This window comes from Macaca mulatta, chromosome 19 (genome assembly GCF_049350105.2).
Source record: "Macaca mulatta isolate MMU2019108-1 chromosome 19, T2T-MMU8v2.0, whole genome shotgun sequence".
NCBI lineage: Eukaryota > Metazoa > Chordata > Mammalia > Primates > Cercopithecidae > Macaca > Macaca mulatta.
In genome coordinates, this window is record NC_133424.1 from 49,662,233 (window position 1) to 49,675,505 (window position 13,273).

At 52.6% G+C, this 13,273-nt stretch overlaps 1 protein-coding gene across 2 annotated transcripts in view; it reads left to right on the top strand.

Annotated features, from left to right (window-relative positions):
• The window catches only part of RYR1 (ryanodine receptor 1), a 158,969-nt gene that overhangs the window by 141,670 nt on the left and 4,026 nt on the right, over positions 1 to 13,273 (top strand). For both annotated transcript variants that reach the window (XM_028840010.2, XM_028840012.2), the window contains 8 exons: positions 2,063 to 2,149; positions 3,466 to 3,717; positions 4,602 to 4,732; positions 6,844 to 6,886; positions 7,513 to 7,643; positions 7,741 to 7,801; positions 9,589 to 9,735; positions 9,978 to 10,112. In XM_028840010.2, the coding sequence (XP_028695843.2) occupies positions 2,063 to 2,149; positions 3,466 to 3,717; positions 4,602 to 4,732; positions 6,844 to 6,886; positions 7,513 to 7,643; positions 7,741 to 7,801; positions 9,589 to 9,735; positions 9,978 to 10,112 (987 nt within the window). The remainder of the gene's footprint in view (positions 1 to 2,062; positions 2,150 to 3,465; positions 3,718 to 4,601; positions 4,733 to 6,843; positions 6,887 to 7,512; positions 7,644 to 7,740; positions 7,802 to 9,588; positions 9,736 to 9,977; positions 10,113 to 13,273) is intronic.

Here is a 13,273-nt window from a genome sequence, read left to right on the forward strand (position 1 = left end):
GCCACGTGAGGGGGCTCATGCCTGGAATTCCAGTACTTTGGAAGGCCAAGGTAGGAGGATCGCTTGAGCCCAGGAGTTTGAGACAAGCCAGGGCAGTAAAGGGAGATCCCTGTCTCTATGAAATAATTTTTCTTTCTTTTTTTTTTTTTTTTTTCTCTGTTGCCCAGGCTGGAGTGCAGTGGCGCGATCTCAGCTCACTGCAAGCTCCGCCTCCTGGGTTCACGCCATTCTCCCACCTCAGCCTCCCAAGTCTGGGACTACAGGCGCCCACCATCACACCCGGCCAATTTTTTGTATTTTTAGTAGAGATGGGATTTCACCGTGTTAGCCAGGATGGTTTCGATCTCCTGACATCATGATCCGCCCGCCTCAGCCTCCCAAAGTCCTGGGATTACAAGCGTGAGCCACCACACCCAGCGGAATTTTTTTAATCTCTTTTTTTTTTTTTTTTTAATTACTGCTGCTTGCAGAGCAGGGCTACCCTATAGGCAGTGCACCCAAAGTAGCCAAAATTGTTTCTTTAATTAGCTGGGCGAGTTAACACATGCCTGTAGTCCCGGGTATTCAGGAGGCTGAGGGCGGGAGCATCACTTGAGCACAAGAGGTTGAGGCAGCAGTGAGCTATGATTGCATCACTGCACTCCAACCTGGGTAACAGAGCAAGACCTTGACTCAAAAAAAAAAAATAATAAGTTCCCTTTCATCTTCTGTAAAGCAGACAGGGTGACCTCACTCAGGGAGCAGCATGCCAAATGGCTTGGAGCTTGGACTCTGGAGCCTGACTGCCTGGGTTCAAATCCCAGCTATGCCACTCATTGGCTATGTTACCTTGAGCAAGACTCCACTTCCCTGAGCCTCAGTTTCCTCATCTGTAAAGTGCGCATAACGGTAGTACCCACTTCACAGTGCTGTGCTGAGGATTAAACAGGTTCTTGCAAATAAAGCTCTTAGCCCAGATGTTGGTATAAGCAAGCACTCAATAAATAGGAGGTTGAGGCCAGGTGCAGTGGCTCACACCTATAATCCAGCACTTTGGGAGGCCGAGGTGGGTGGATCACCTGAGGTCAGGAGTTTGAGACCAGCGTGGCCAGCATGGCGAAACCCCATCTCTACTGAAAATATAAAAATTAACTGAGTGTGGTGGTGCACGCCTGTATTCCCAGCTACTCAGGAGGCTGAGATGAGAATTTGAACCCAGTAGGCAGAGGTTGCAGTGAGCCAAGATGGCGGCACTGCTCTCCAGCCTGGGTGACAGAGCAAGACTCCGTCTCAAAAATAATAATAATAATGATAATAATAGGCTGGGCGCGGTGGCTCAAGCCTGTAGTCCCAGCACTTTGGGAGGCCGAGACGGGCGGATCACAAGGTCAGGAGATCAAGACCATCCTGGCTAACATGGTGAAACCCCGTCTCTACTAAAAAATACAAAAAACTAGCCGGGCGCGGTGGCGGGCGCCTGTAGTCCCAGCTACTCGGGAGGCTGAGGCAGGAGAATGGCGGGAACCTGGGAGGCGGAGCTTGCAGTGAGCCGAGATCCGGCCACTGCACTCCAGTCTGGGTGACAGAGCAAGACTCCGTCTCAAAAAAAATAATAATAATAATGATAATAATAATCAATTAGGCCGGGCGCGGTGGCTCAAGCCTGTAATCCCAGCACTTTGGGAGGCCGAGACGGGCGGATCACGAGGTCAGGAGATCGAGACCATCCTGGCTAACACGGTGAAACCCCGTCTCTACTAAAAAATACAAAAAACTAGCCGGGCGAGGTGGCAGGCGCCTGTAGTCCAGCTACTTGGGAGGCTGAGGCAGGAGAATGGCGTAAACCTGGGAGGCGGAGCTTGCAGTGAGCTGAGATCTGGCCACTGCACTCCAGCCTGGGCGACAGAGCGAGACTCCGTCTAAAAAAAAAAAAAAATAATAATAATAATAATCAATTAATTAATAGGTTGTAGGAACAGATATTGAGAGCCCAGGTGCTTTGACTGTGGGTAAATGATGGGATGAATTCTCCAGGGAAGAGGCTGATCTATGAGTGCTTTCTCTCTTTTTGTCTTCTCTCCAGAACTACCTGTCCCGGAACTTTTACACCCTGCGGTTCCTTGCCCTCTTCTTGGCATTTGCCATCAACTTCATCTTGCTGTTTTATAAGGTGCTGGTCCCGAAGGGCTGGGAGGGTCAGGCCCTTATCCATGCTGTGGGATGGGAGGCTCAGCCCCCATCATAATTTCAGGGTTCCTCCAGTGAAGGGACAAGGCACTGGGCTCAGGGTCCTTAGGAGGGTTCAGGCTGGACACCTGGATCCTGGGACCCCCCCTCCATGGGGGTGAGTAGGGGATACCTGGATCCATCTGGGACAGAAACCTGAGTGCCTGTGGGAGTTAGAACAGGAGCAGGAGCTGAGTTCTCTGCTCAGCTCGGCCACATGCCAGTCCTGTGTGCCTGGCTGCAGGCCCTCAGATCTCGGCAACACCCACTGATGCCGTTAAGCATCTTTGCTTTCACGTAAGCTAAACAGAAGTTTGCGGGGAGGAAGAAACAGTCTGCTCACAGAATGAAAGGAAAGGGCTAAGAACCAGGCCTCCTGAAAGACAAAGGGACCCTTGGGGTCTTGCCAGGGGTCTAGATAACAGGACAGTAAGGTAGACTAGAGAGATCGAAGCATGGCTTCTGTGGGACCCAGTCCTGCTCCACCGCCCACTGGTGCATGATGTTAGGCAAGGTGCTTACCGTCCCTGAGCCTCAACCCTCTCATCTGTAAAATGGAATACCTCTTAGTGCTGTGGGGATTGAAAGAGGATAAGGCACCAGGCACAGTGGCTCATGCCTGTAATCCCAGGACTTTGGGAGGCCAAAGTAGGTGGATCACCTAAGTCAGGAATTCAAGACCAGCCTGGCCATATGGTGAAACCCCGTCTCTACTAAAGATACAAAAACATTAGCTGGGCATGGTGGTGGGCACCTGTAATCCAAGCTACGCAGGAGCCTGAGACAGTAGAATCCCTTGAACCCGGGAGGCAAAGGTTGCAGTGAGCCAAGATTGCACCACTGCACCCAGGCTGCGTGACAAGAGCGAAACTCCGTCCACCCCACCAAAAAGAAGAAGATGAGTATGTGTAAGGCACTTAGAGCAACAGTACCTGGCATATAAAAAGCACTGTGTAAATGTTTAACTGCTACTAATTTTCGTGTTAGTGTTAATATTAGTGGGCAGTCTCTTTAGAGCTCCACTATGAAGATGAACCAACTCTGTCTTCAGTTCTGTGCCACTCAGTTCGACAGGCTAATTCCCAGGTCAGAGACTGATTTGCTAGCTAGGGCCCTGGTCCCACCCCTTGATCTTGATTGACAGCCACACCAAGACTGTATCTGGTATGGCCCCAGGGCAATCTCAGGAATGGAGGCTCAATTTTGTGAGTGGGCTCTGCATGTGGCAGACCCACAGATGGATCTCTGTCCCCATTTCAGGTCTCAGACTCTCCACCAGGGGAAGACGACATGGAAGGCTCAGCTGCTGGGGACGTGTCAGGTGCAGGCTCTGGTGGCGGCTCTGGCTGGGGCTTGGGGGCCGGAGAGGAGGCAGAGGGCGATGAGGATGAGAACATGGTGTACTACTTCCTGGAGGAGAGCACAGGCTACATGGAGCCCGCTCTGCGGTGTCTGAGCCTCCTGCATACACTGGTGGCCTTTCTCTGCATCATTGGCTATAACTGTCTCAAGGTGGGCCCATGGCCATGGTTCTGGGGCAAGGGCTTATTGGCTGGGTAGGGGTGGGGGCGGTGCTGGAATACTGGCTGGGGCTGGGGACCCTCACAGTGGCTGGGACAGAGGGGGCCCAGGGTTGGGGCGAGGGCTAGGGAACTGGGTACAGGATTGGGGTCTCCAGCAAGGATGATAGGGGTCTCCAGCAAGGATGACATTCAAATTGGGAACGGTCTTGATACTTTACTATTGGATGAACTTTACTATTGGAGTTCTTTGGGCTTAAAACTTTCATACATGCTGTTCCCTCTGCCTGCAAAGCTTTGCCCCGCTTCCACCTCCTTGCACCTGCCTCTGTTTTATTCATCCTTCAGTTCTGAGTTCAGACCTCCCTCCTTGGGAAGCCCTAGGTGGCATCAGGCACCACTCCTGGACTCCCACAGCTCCCCTGTTCTCACATCCTGGACCAATCCCTCTGCCTGTGCCCCACCCCCATTGTGGCCCTGACCCCTCTATGCCCCTATATCCCAGCCCTGACACCCCTGCCTGTGCCTCCCCACTGCCAGCCCTATCCCCTCTGCCTGTGCCCCCCAATTCCAGCCCTGACCCCTCTATCTATGCCCCCCATCCCGGCCCTGATCCATCTATCTTTGTACCCACATTCCAGTCATGACACCTCTGCCTGCGCCTCCCCCATCCCCGCCCTGACCCCTCTGCCCATGTCCCCCACATCCCAGTCCTGAGCCCTCTGCCTGGACCTCCTCATTTCTACCCTTATCACTGGGAAAGCACTTCTGATGTGGGGTCGCACATGGACTCCAGCAAGATCTCATGGCTTCTGCTGAGACTGTGGTCCAGCCAAGGTGCCTGACACCCACCCTTGGCCTCCTCCCACTATCCAGGTGCCCCTGGTAATCTTTAAGCGGGAGAAGGAGCTGGCCCGGAAGCTGGAGTTTGACGGCCTATACATCACAGAGCAGCCCGAGGACGATGACGTGAAGGGGCAGTGGGACCGACTGGTGCTCAACACACCGTAAGGACCCAGCCCCCACCTCAGGGTGGCAGCAGGAGGGAACCTGGGTTTCCACCCAGTCCAGGATAGGACCCAAAAAAACTAAGGTTTCAGGCCAGGCACGGTGGCTCACGCCTGTAATCCCAGCACTTTGGGAGGCCGAGGTGGGCGGATCACGAGGTCAGGAGTTCGAGACCAGCCTGGCCAACATGGTGAAACCTCGTCTCTACTAAAAGTACAAAAATTAGCTGGGCGTGGTGGCGGGCACCTGTAATCCCAGCTACTGGGGATGAATCAGGAGAATCACTTAAATCTGGGAAGTGGAGGATGCAGATCGCACCATTGCACTCCAGCCTGGGCAACAAGAGCGAAATTCCGTCCCCCATGCCCCCGGCAAAAAAAAAAAAAACCTAGGGTTTCAGTCCCTGCAGGCCCTGCCTCATTCTCCCCAAGCCTTACTCTTCCTTTCCATAAAAGAGGCACATTTCCCGTGCATCACAGCATCTGTGTGGGTGAGGGTGGCACACGGAGATTCCTAGACTTGAGGCCGGGAAGTTCCTCTTCAGTGACTCTGGGGTGTGAGCCCAGGAACCCATGTTTTAAACCCTGTCTCCCAGTGTGATTCTTACTCAGGCGCAATGAGTGCAAAATAAAAAGACGTGGCCGGGCGCGGTGGCTCACACCTGTAATCCCAACACTTGGGAGGCCAAGGTGGGCAGATCACTTGAGGTCAGGAGTTCGAGACCAGCCTGGCCAACATGGTGAAACCCCATCTCTACTAAAAATACAAAAAGTAGTCTCTACTAAAAATACAAAAATTAGCCAGGCATGGTTGTGGGCACCTGTAGTCTTAGCTACTGAGGAGGCTGAGGCATGAGAATCACTTAAACATGGGAGGTAGAGGTTGCAGTGAGCCGAGATTGTGCCTCTGCACTCCAGCCTAGGCAACAGAGCGAGACTCCGTCTAAAAAAAAAAAAAAAAAGAAAGAAATCATTAGGGGCCTTAGGGGCCGCACTCGGTGGCTCACGCCTGTAATCTCAGCACTTTGTGAGGCTGAAGCGGGAGGATCCCTTGTGCCCAGGAGTTCAAGACCAGCCTGGGCAACATAGGGAGACCTCTATCTTTAGAAAAAAAAACAAACTAAAAAGCAGGCATGCTAGCCTGGCTAGTGCATGCCTGTAGTCTTAGCTACTTGGGAGGCTGAGGCAGGAGGATAGCTTGAGCCCAGGAGTTCCAGGATGCAGTGAGCTATGATTATGCCACTGTCCTTCAGCCTGAGTGACAGAGCAAGACCCTATGTCTGGGGGAAAAAAAAGAATAGGAATTAGAAGTGCAATGAATCGAAGCACTTCAAATAATTGTAAATCTGTGAACTCATAATCAATCGTCACTCCACCCTCTCAAACAACAAAACTCGGTAGCCATACTTGAGGATGTTAGGGCATCAATTTGTCACTTGGAAAACTGGTCAATAAAGGGCCAGAATCATGAAATTAAATGAAATCAACCAGTATGAGGAAGGAGGCAGTTCCACTGGAGTTGGTGCTGGGTCAGGCTGCTGGTTTGGACTCCTTCCCGCCCATCACCACGCCAGAGCCTCTTTATCAGAGTGCCATTCTGAGGTCTTTTTTGCACATCTGGCTCTGAATGCAAATTCTCTACCTCATCTGGGGTCCAGCAAAGATGGCAGGGGGGGTCCCCACTGCTCAAGGTTCCTACAAGAAAAGCAGTGGAGCCAGGCACGGTGGCTCACGCCTGTAATCCCAGCACTTTGGGAGGCCAAGGCGGTTGGGGGGGGGGATCACCTGAGGTCAGAAGTTCGAGACCAGCCTGACCAACATGGCAAAACCCAGTCTCTACTAAAAATACAAAAATTAACCGGGCATGGTGGTGGGCCCCTGTAATCCCAGCTACTCAGGAGGCTGAGGCAGGAGAATCGCTTGAACCTGGGAGGCAAAGGTTGCAGTGAGCCGATAACACACCACTGCACTCCAGCCTGGGCGACAGAGTGAGACAGAGAAAAAAAAAAAAAACAGTGGAATTTCAACCCACCCCCCAATGTGACTGACAGCTCCGATCCCTCTGGCCCTAACATCTCACACTCACGCGCGCTCTCTCTCTCTCTCGGCAGGTCTTTCCCCAGCAACTACTGGGACAAGTTTGTCAAGCGCAAGGTGAGAGGACATGGATGCACTGGGTCCTGGATTAGGTCCCTGCCTGCCACCAGGTCGTCACAGGCTTGCCGAGCACTTGCTTGGTGTGTGACCTTGGGCAAGAGGTTTTTTTGCCTCTCTGAGTAACACCTCAGTTTCCCCATGGGGAGATGGGTATAGTAAACACACTTCCCTTTCTTGAATGGGCACATGGAAAGAGCAGAGCATCAAGGCTGGGCACGGTGGCTCACACCTGTAATCCCAGCACTTTGGGAGGCCAAGGTGGGCGGATCACTTGAGGTTAGGAGATCAAGACCAGCCTGGCCAACATGGTGAGACCCCGTCTCTACTTAAAATATAAAAAATTAGCTGGTGTGGCGGCGGGCGTCTGTAATCCCAGCTACTCAGGAGGCTGAGGCAGGAGAATCACTTGAACGTGGGAGGCAGAGGTTGTGGTGAGCAGAGATGGCGCCACTGTACTCCAGCCTGGGCATCAGAGGGAGACTCTGTCTCAACACAAAACAAAACAAAACAATGCACCTCTCATTTCTCGTTCAGAGTTTGGAGTGTCCCCAGAACCCCCTTGCAGGCCACGACACACACCACACTCCAGCTGTGTCTACACAGCTTGACGCTCTCTTGTGCAGGTCCTGGACAAACATGGGGACATCTACGGGCGGGAGCGGATTGCTGAGCTACTGGGCATGGACCTGGCCACACTAGAGATCACCGCCCACAATGAGCGCAAGCCCGACCCGCCACCAGGGCTGCTGACCTGGTGAGCCCAGGACGCCCCTGCACAGGCCTGGGGCATGCAGGGGAGGTGACTGGGGTCTGACACTCAAGCATATCTCCTCCGACCCCCGCCCCCACAGGCTCATGTCCATCGATGTCAAGTACCAGATCTGGAAGTTCGGGGTCATCTTCACAGACAACGTGAGCAGGGGCCCGCAGATTGGGGAGGGACTCTGCAGGGGTGGGGCGTTAGGAGGGTTCCCAGCTTGGGGGATTCCTGACCAGAGAATGACTCCTGGGACGCTGAGTGGCTGTGACGCTAGGGTACCTTCTTACGCACACGAGGCTCCTTATCCCCCCAGACATCGTTTTATTATTATCACTATTTTTTTTTAAATAGCTGGGATTGGGTGTGGTGGCTCACGCCTGTACTCCCAACGCTTTGAGAGGCCAAGGCTGGTGGCTCACTGGAGTCCAGAGTTTGAGACCAGCCTGGACAATATAGTGAGATCCTCTCTCTACAAAAAATTTAAAAATTAGCTGGGGCTGGGCGTGGTGGCTCACACTTGTAGTCCCAGCACTTGCGGAGGCCGAGGCAGGCAGATCACTTGAGGTCAGGAGTTCAAGACACACCTGGCCCTGGGCATGGTGGCAGGTGCTTGTAATCCCAGCTACTCGGGAGGCTGAGGCAGGAGAATGGCTTGAATTCAGGAGGTGGAGGCTGCAGTGAGCTAAGATCGCACCACTGCACTCCAGCCTGGGTGACAGAATGAGAATCCGTCTCAAAAAAAAAAAAAAAAAAATTAGCCAGGCAGCCAGGCACAGTGGCTCACACCTGTAATCCCAGCACTTTGGGAGGCAAAGGCAGAGGATTGCTTGAGCTCAAACATTTAAGACCAGCTTGGGCAACTTTTGTAGAGACGGTGAAACCCTGTCTCTACAAAAAATACAAACATTAGCCAGGTGTGGTGGCACACACCTGCAGTCCCAGCTACTCAACAGGCTGCAGTAGGAGGATGGCTTGAGCCCAGGAGGCAGAAGTTTCAGTGAGCTGCGTGTTCACCACTGCACTTCAGCCTGGATAACAGAGTGAGACCCTGTCTCAAACAAAAAGCAGAGAGTGGCCAAGTGCGGTGGCTCAGGCCTGTAATCCCAGCACTTTGGGTTGGGAGGCCAAGGTGGGTGGATAAATTGAGGCCAGGAGTTAGAGACCAGCCTGGCCATCATGGTGAAACCCCAGCTCTACTAAAAATACAAAAATTAGCTGGGTGTGGTGACCCACGCCTGTGGTCCCATCTACTTCAGAGGCTAAGGCAGGAGAATCGCTTGAACCCGGGAGGCGGAGGTTGCAGTGAGCCGAGATTGCACCACTGCACTCCAGCCTGGGCAACAGACTAACACTCCATCTCAAAAAAAAAAAAAAAAAAAATTAGCTGGGTGTGGTTACCCACACCTATGGTCTCAGCTACTTGGGAGGCTAAGCAAGGCTAAGGTAGGCTTAGCCTCCTTCACTTGGACCCTGGAGGTGGAGATTGCGGTGAGCTGGGATTGCGCCATTGCACTCCAGCCTGGGTGACAAGAGTGAAACTCCATCTCAAAAAAAAAAAAAAAAAAAAAAAAAGGAAGAAATGAGGGAGTTTCACTATGTTGCCTGGACTGGTCTTGAACTCCTGACCTCAAGTGATCCTCCTGCCTCAGCCCCCCAAAGCGCTGGGATTACAGGCATGAGCCACCACACCCGACCCAGAACATCCTTTGGCTTTCTCAGTGTGCCCTTGGATTCCCAGATTATTTCCTTCTGCAGGGGGCTCTCATCTCCCCGCAGGATGCCTTCTCACCCAGAATGCCCCGTCCTCCATGTACTCCCCAGCCAGGGCTGGCACCCGACCCCCAGGGCATAGCTGACTCTCCCGAGTGGCCCCTACCCTCCAGAGTGCTCCTCATATGTCCCTGCCTTCCCCCTGACACCTGGCCCTGTGCGCCCACAGTCCTTCCTGTACCTGGGCTGGTATATGGTGATGTCCCTCTTGGGGCACTACAACAACTTCTTCTTCGCTGCCCATCTCCTGGACATCGCCATGGGGGTCAAGACGCTGCGCACCATCCTCTCCTCCGTCACCCACAATGGGAAACAGGTGTGGGGAGGACCTGGCTGTGGGGCGTGGGCCAGCAGGGACCAGCGTGGCAGTGGGTGGTGGAGGGGTGAGGGCCGGGCAGCTGGGCTGAGGAGGGGCAAGGCCAGGCGGGGCCAAGCCAAGGGTGTGTGGGGCAGCAAGGTAGAGCCACGGGGACTGAACTGGGGCCAGGACCCGGAATGGGCGTGGCCAGGGGAGGGCAAGCCCAGGGCGGAGCTCACCTGGCCCCGTCCTGCCCCCAGCTGGTAATGACCGTGGGCCTTCTGGCGGTGGTCGTCTACCTGTACACCGTAGTGGCCTTCAACTTCTTCCGCAAGTTCTACAACAAGAGCGAGGATGAGGATGAGCCTGACATGAAATGTGACGACATGATGACGGTGAGCCCCTCCCCCAGCGCTCTGGGACCCTTCCTTCTCCCATCTGTTGAAGGGGTTAATAATGGTACCTCCAGGCCGGGCGTGGTACCTCCAGTCTGCAATCCCAGCGCGTTGGGAGGCGGAAGCGGGAGGATCACTTGAGTCCAGAAGTTGGAAACCAGCCTGGGCAACAAGGCAAAAATCCCGTCTCTATAAAAAATGTTAAATATTAGCTGGGTGTTGTGTTGTGTGCCTGGAGGCTAAGGCAGGAGGATCACTTGAGCCCAGCAGTTTGAGGCTTCAGTGAGCTACGAATGGGCCACTACACTCCATCCTGGTAGACAGAGGGACACCTTGCCTCTAAAAAATGAAAATAGTACCTACAGTTTGGCAAGCTGATGCATGCCAGGCACATTTTGGTTTTTTTGGTTTTGGTTTTTGTTTTTTTCAGTCGGAGTCTCGCTCTGTTGCCCAGGCTGGAGTGCAGTGGCACAATCTCGGCTCACTGCAACCTCCACCTCCCGGGTTCAAGTGATTCTCCTGCCTCAGCCTCCCAAGTAGCTGGGACTACAGGCATGTGCCACCGTGCCCAGGTAATTTTTGTATTTTTAGTAGAGACAGGGTTTCACCATGTTGACCAGGATGGTCTCCATCTCTGCCTGTGCCCTTGTGATCCGCCCACCTTCGCCTCCCAAAGTGCTGGAATTACAGGCGTGAGCCACCGCGCCTGGCCATGTCAGGTACTTTGAACAGTGCCAGGCAAATGAGTGCTCCACATCTGTTGGCCATTGTTTCAATATTATTTGAGCTGAGGTTTTTTGTTTTTTTTTTTCTGAGACGAAGTCCCAGGCTGGAGTGCAGTGACATGATCTCAGCTTACTACAACCTCTGTCTCTCAGGTTCAAGTGATTCTCCTGTGGCGTGAACCCGGGAGGCGGAGCTTGCAGTGAGCTGAGATCCGGCCACTATACTCCAGCCTGGGCAACAGAGCGAGACTCCGTCTCAAAAAAAAAAAAAAAAAAAGAAAACCAAACAAGTGATTCTCCTGCTTCAGCCTCCTGAGTAGCTGGGATTACAGGCAAACACTACCACACCCAGCTGATTTTTGTATTTTTAGTAGAGCTGGGAGATCTCACTATGTTGGCCAGGCTAGTCTTGAACTCCTGACCTCAAATGATCTACCCACCTCGGCCTCTCAAAGTGCTGGGATTACAGGCCTGAACCACCACCCCCAGCCTTATTTGAGCTTTTCAAACGGATTATTATTGGAAAGGTACTCAGGGAGCTTGCCCCTGCCACTTATGAGCCATGTGATTTTTGGACAGGCTACTCAACCTCCTCCCTATGCCCTGGGGGCTTCACTTGTAAAATGAGTGTGTAATAGTAGGACTAATAGGTGCTCCCTGGCTATAGAAGACTTAAAAGACTTAGACTAGTGCCTTGCACGGTGGCTCATGCCTGTAATCCCAGCACTTTGGGAGGCTGAGGCGGGCGGATCACCTGAGGTCGGGAGTTCGAGACCAGCCTGACCAACATGGAGAAACCCCGTCTCTACTAAAAATACAAAATTAGGCAGGGCGCGGTGGCTCACGCCTGTAATCCCAGCTCTCAGGGAGGCAGAGGCGGGAGGATAGCTTGAGCCCAGGAGTTCGAGACCTGCCTGGGTAATATAGCGAGACCCCGTTCTCCACAAAAAGGAAAAAAAAAAAAAAGACAAAAAATACAAAATTAGCCGGGCATGGTGGCGCATGCCTGTAATCCCAGCTACTCGGGAGGCTGAGACAGGAGAATCGCTTGAACCTGGGAGGTGGAGGTTGCAGTGAGCCGAGATCGCACCACTGCACTCCAGCCTGGGCAACAAGAGCGAAACTCTGTCTCAAAAAAACAAAACAAAACAAACAAACAAAAAGACTTGGACTAGTGCCTGGCACATCCTCAGGATTATATAGATGTTAGCTTCTATCATCATTATCCACAATTAAAAGTTTCATCCAGGCCAGACGCAGTGACTCACATCTGTAATCCCAACACTTTGGGAGGCTGAAGCAAGAGGATCACTTGAGCTTAGGAGTTCGAGGTTGCAGTGAGCTATGATTGTGCCACTGCACTCCAGCCTGGGTACCACAGTGAGACTCTGTCTCAAGTTTAAAAAAAAGTTTCACCCAAGGTATACCCAGCATTCAATGCATATTTATTTTTTCTCTTCTATTCTAATAATGGTGATCATAGCCCCAATTGATATGAACTTACTAGAGACATAGGCCACAATTAAAAGAATCATTTCCCAGGTTTATCTCCAAAGATGTCCTGTAATCTGGCTCCCTGGGTTCCTTCCTGCTCTCAGGACAAAGTCCAGCTCCTCAACCTGACATCTGAGGCCCTTCCAGACACGGCCTCACTGCCTACAGCCTTGTTTTCATTATAGTCACTTATCTTAGCTTTTACTCTAGGATGACTGTGTTCTCTCACATCCTGGGAACACAAAAAGAACAAGTGTATGTCGGGTGCTGTGGCTCACGCTTTTAATCCCAGCACTTTGGGAGGCCAAGGCAGGTGGATCATCTGAGGTCAAGAGTTTGAGACCAGTCTGGCCAACATAGTGAAACCCCGTCTCCACTAAAAATACAAAAATTAGTGGGATGTGGTGGTGTGCACCTGTAATCCCAGCTACTTGGGAGGCTGAGGCAGGAGAATCTCTTGAACCCTGGAGGCGGAGGTTGTGGTGAGCCGAGATCGCACCATTGCACTCCAGCCTGGGCAACAAGAGCAAAACTCCATCTCAAAAAAAAAAAAAAAAAAGTACAAAAATTAGCTGGCTGGGATGGCACGTACCTGTAATCCCAACTACTCAGGAGGCTGAGGCAGGAGAATCTCTTGAACTCGGAGGTAGAGGTCGCAGTGAGCCAAGATGGCACCACTGCACTCCAGCCTGGGCAACAGAGCAAGACTCTATCTCAAAAAAACAAAAAAAAAAAACCAAGTGTAAAGTTGTTCCCAAATGCCAGGTGGACCATGCTCCCTCACCACCTCCATTCAGACCCTTCTTGCGGCTCCCCATCCACTGCGGATAAAATCGAATCACCCCGCCACGACTTACAAAGCCTGGGAAGATCTGGCCCGGCCTGGGTCTAACCACAAACTCTCTTGCTTTTTGCTTTCTGGCCGCCTGGTCCTCTTTCAGT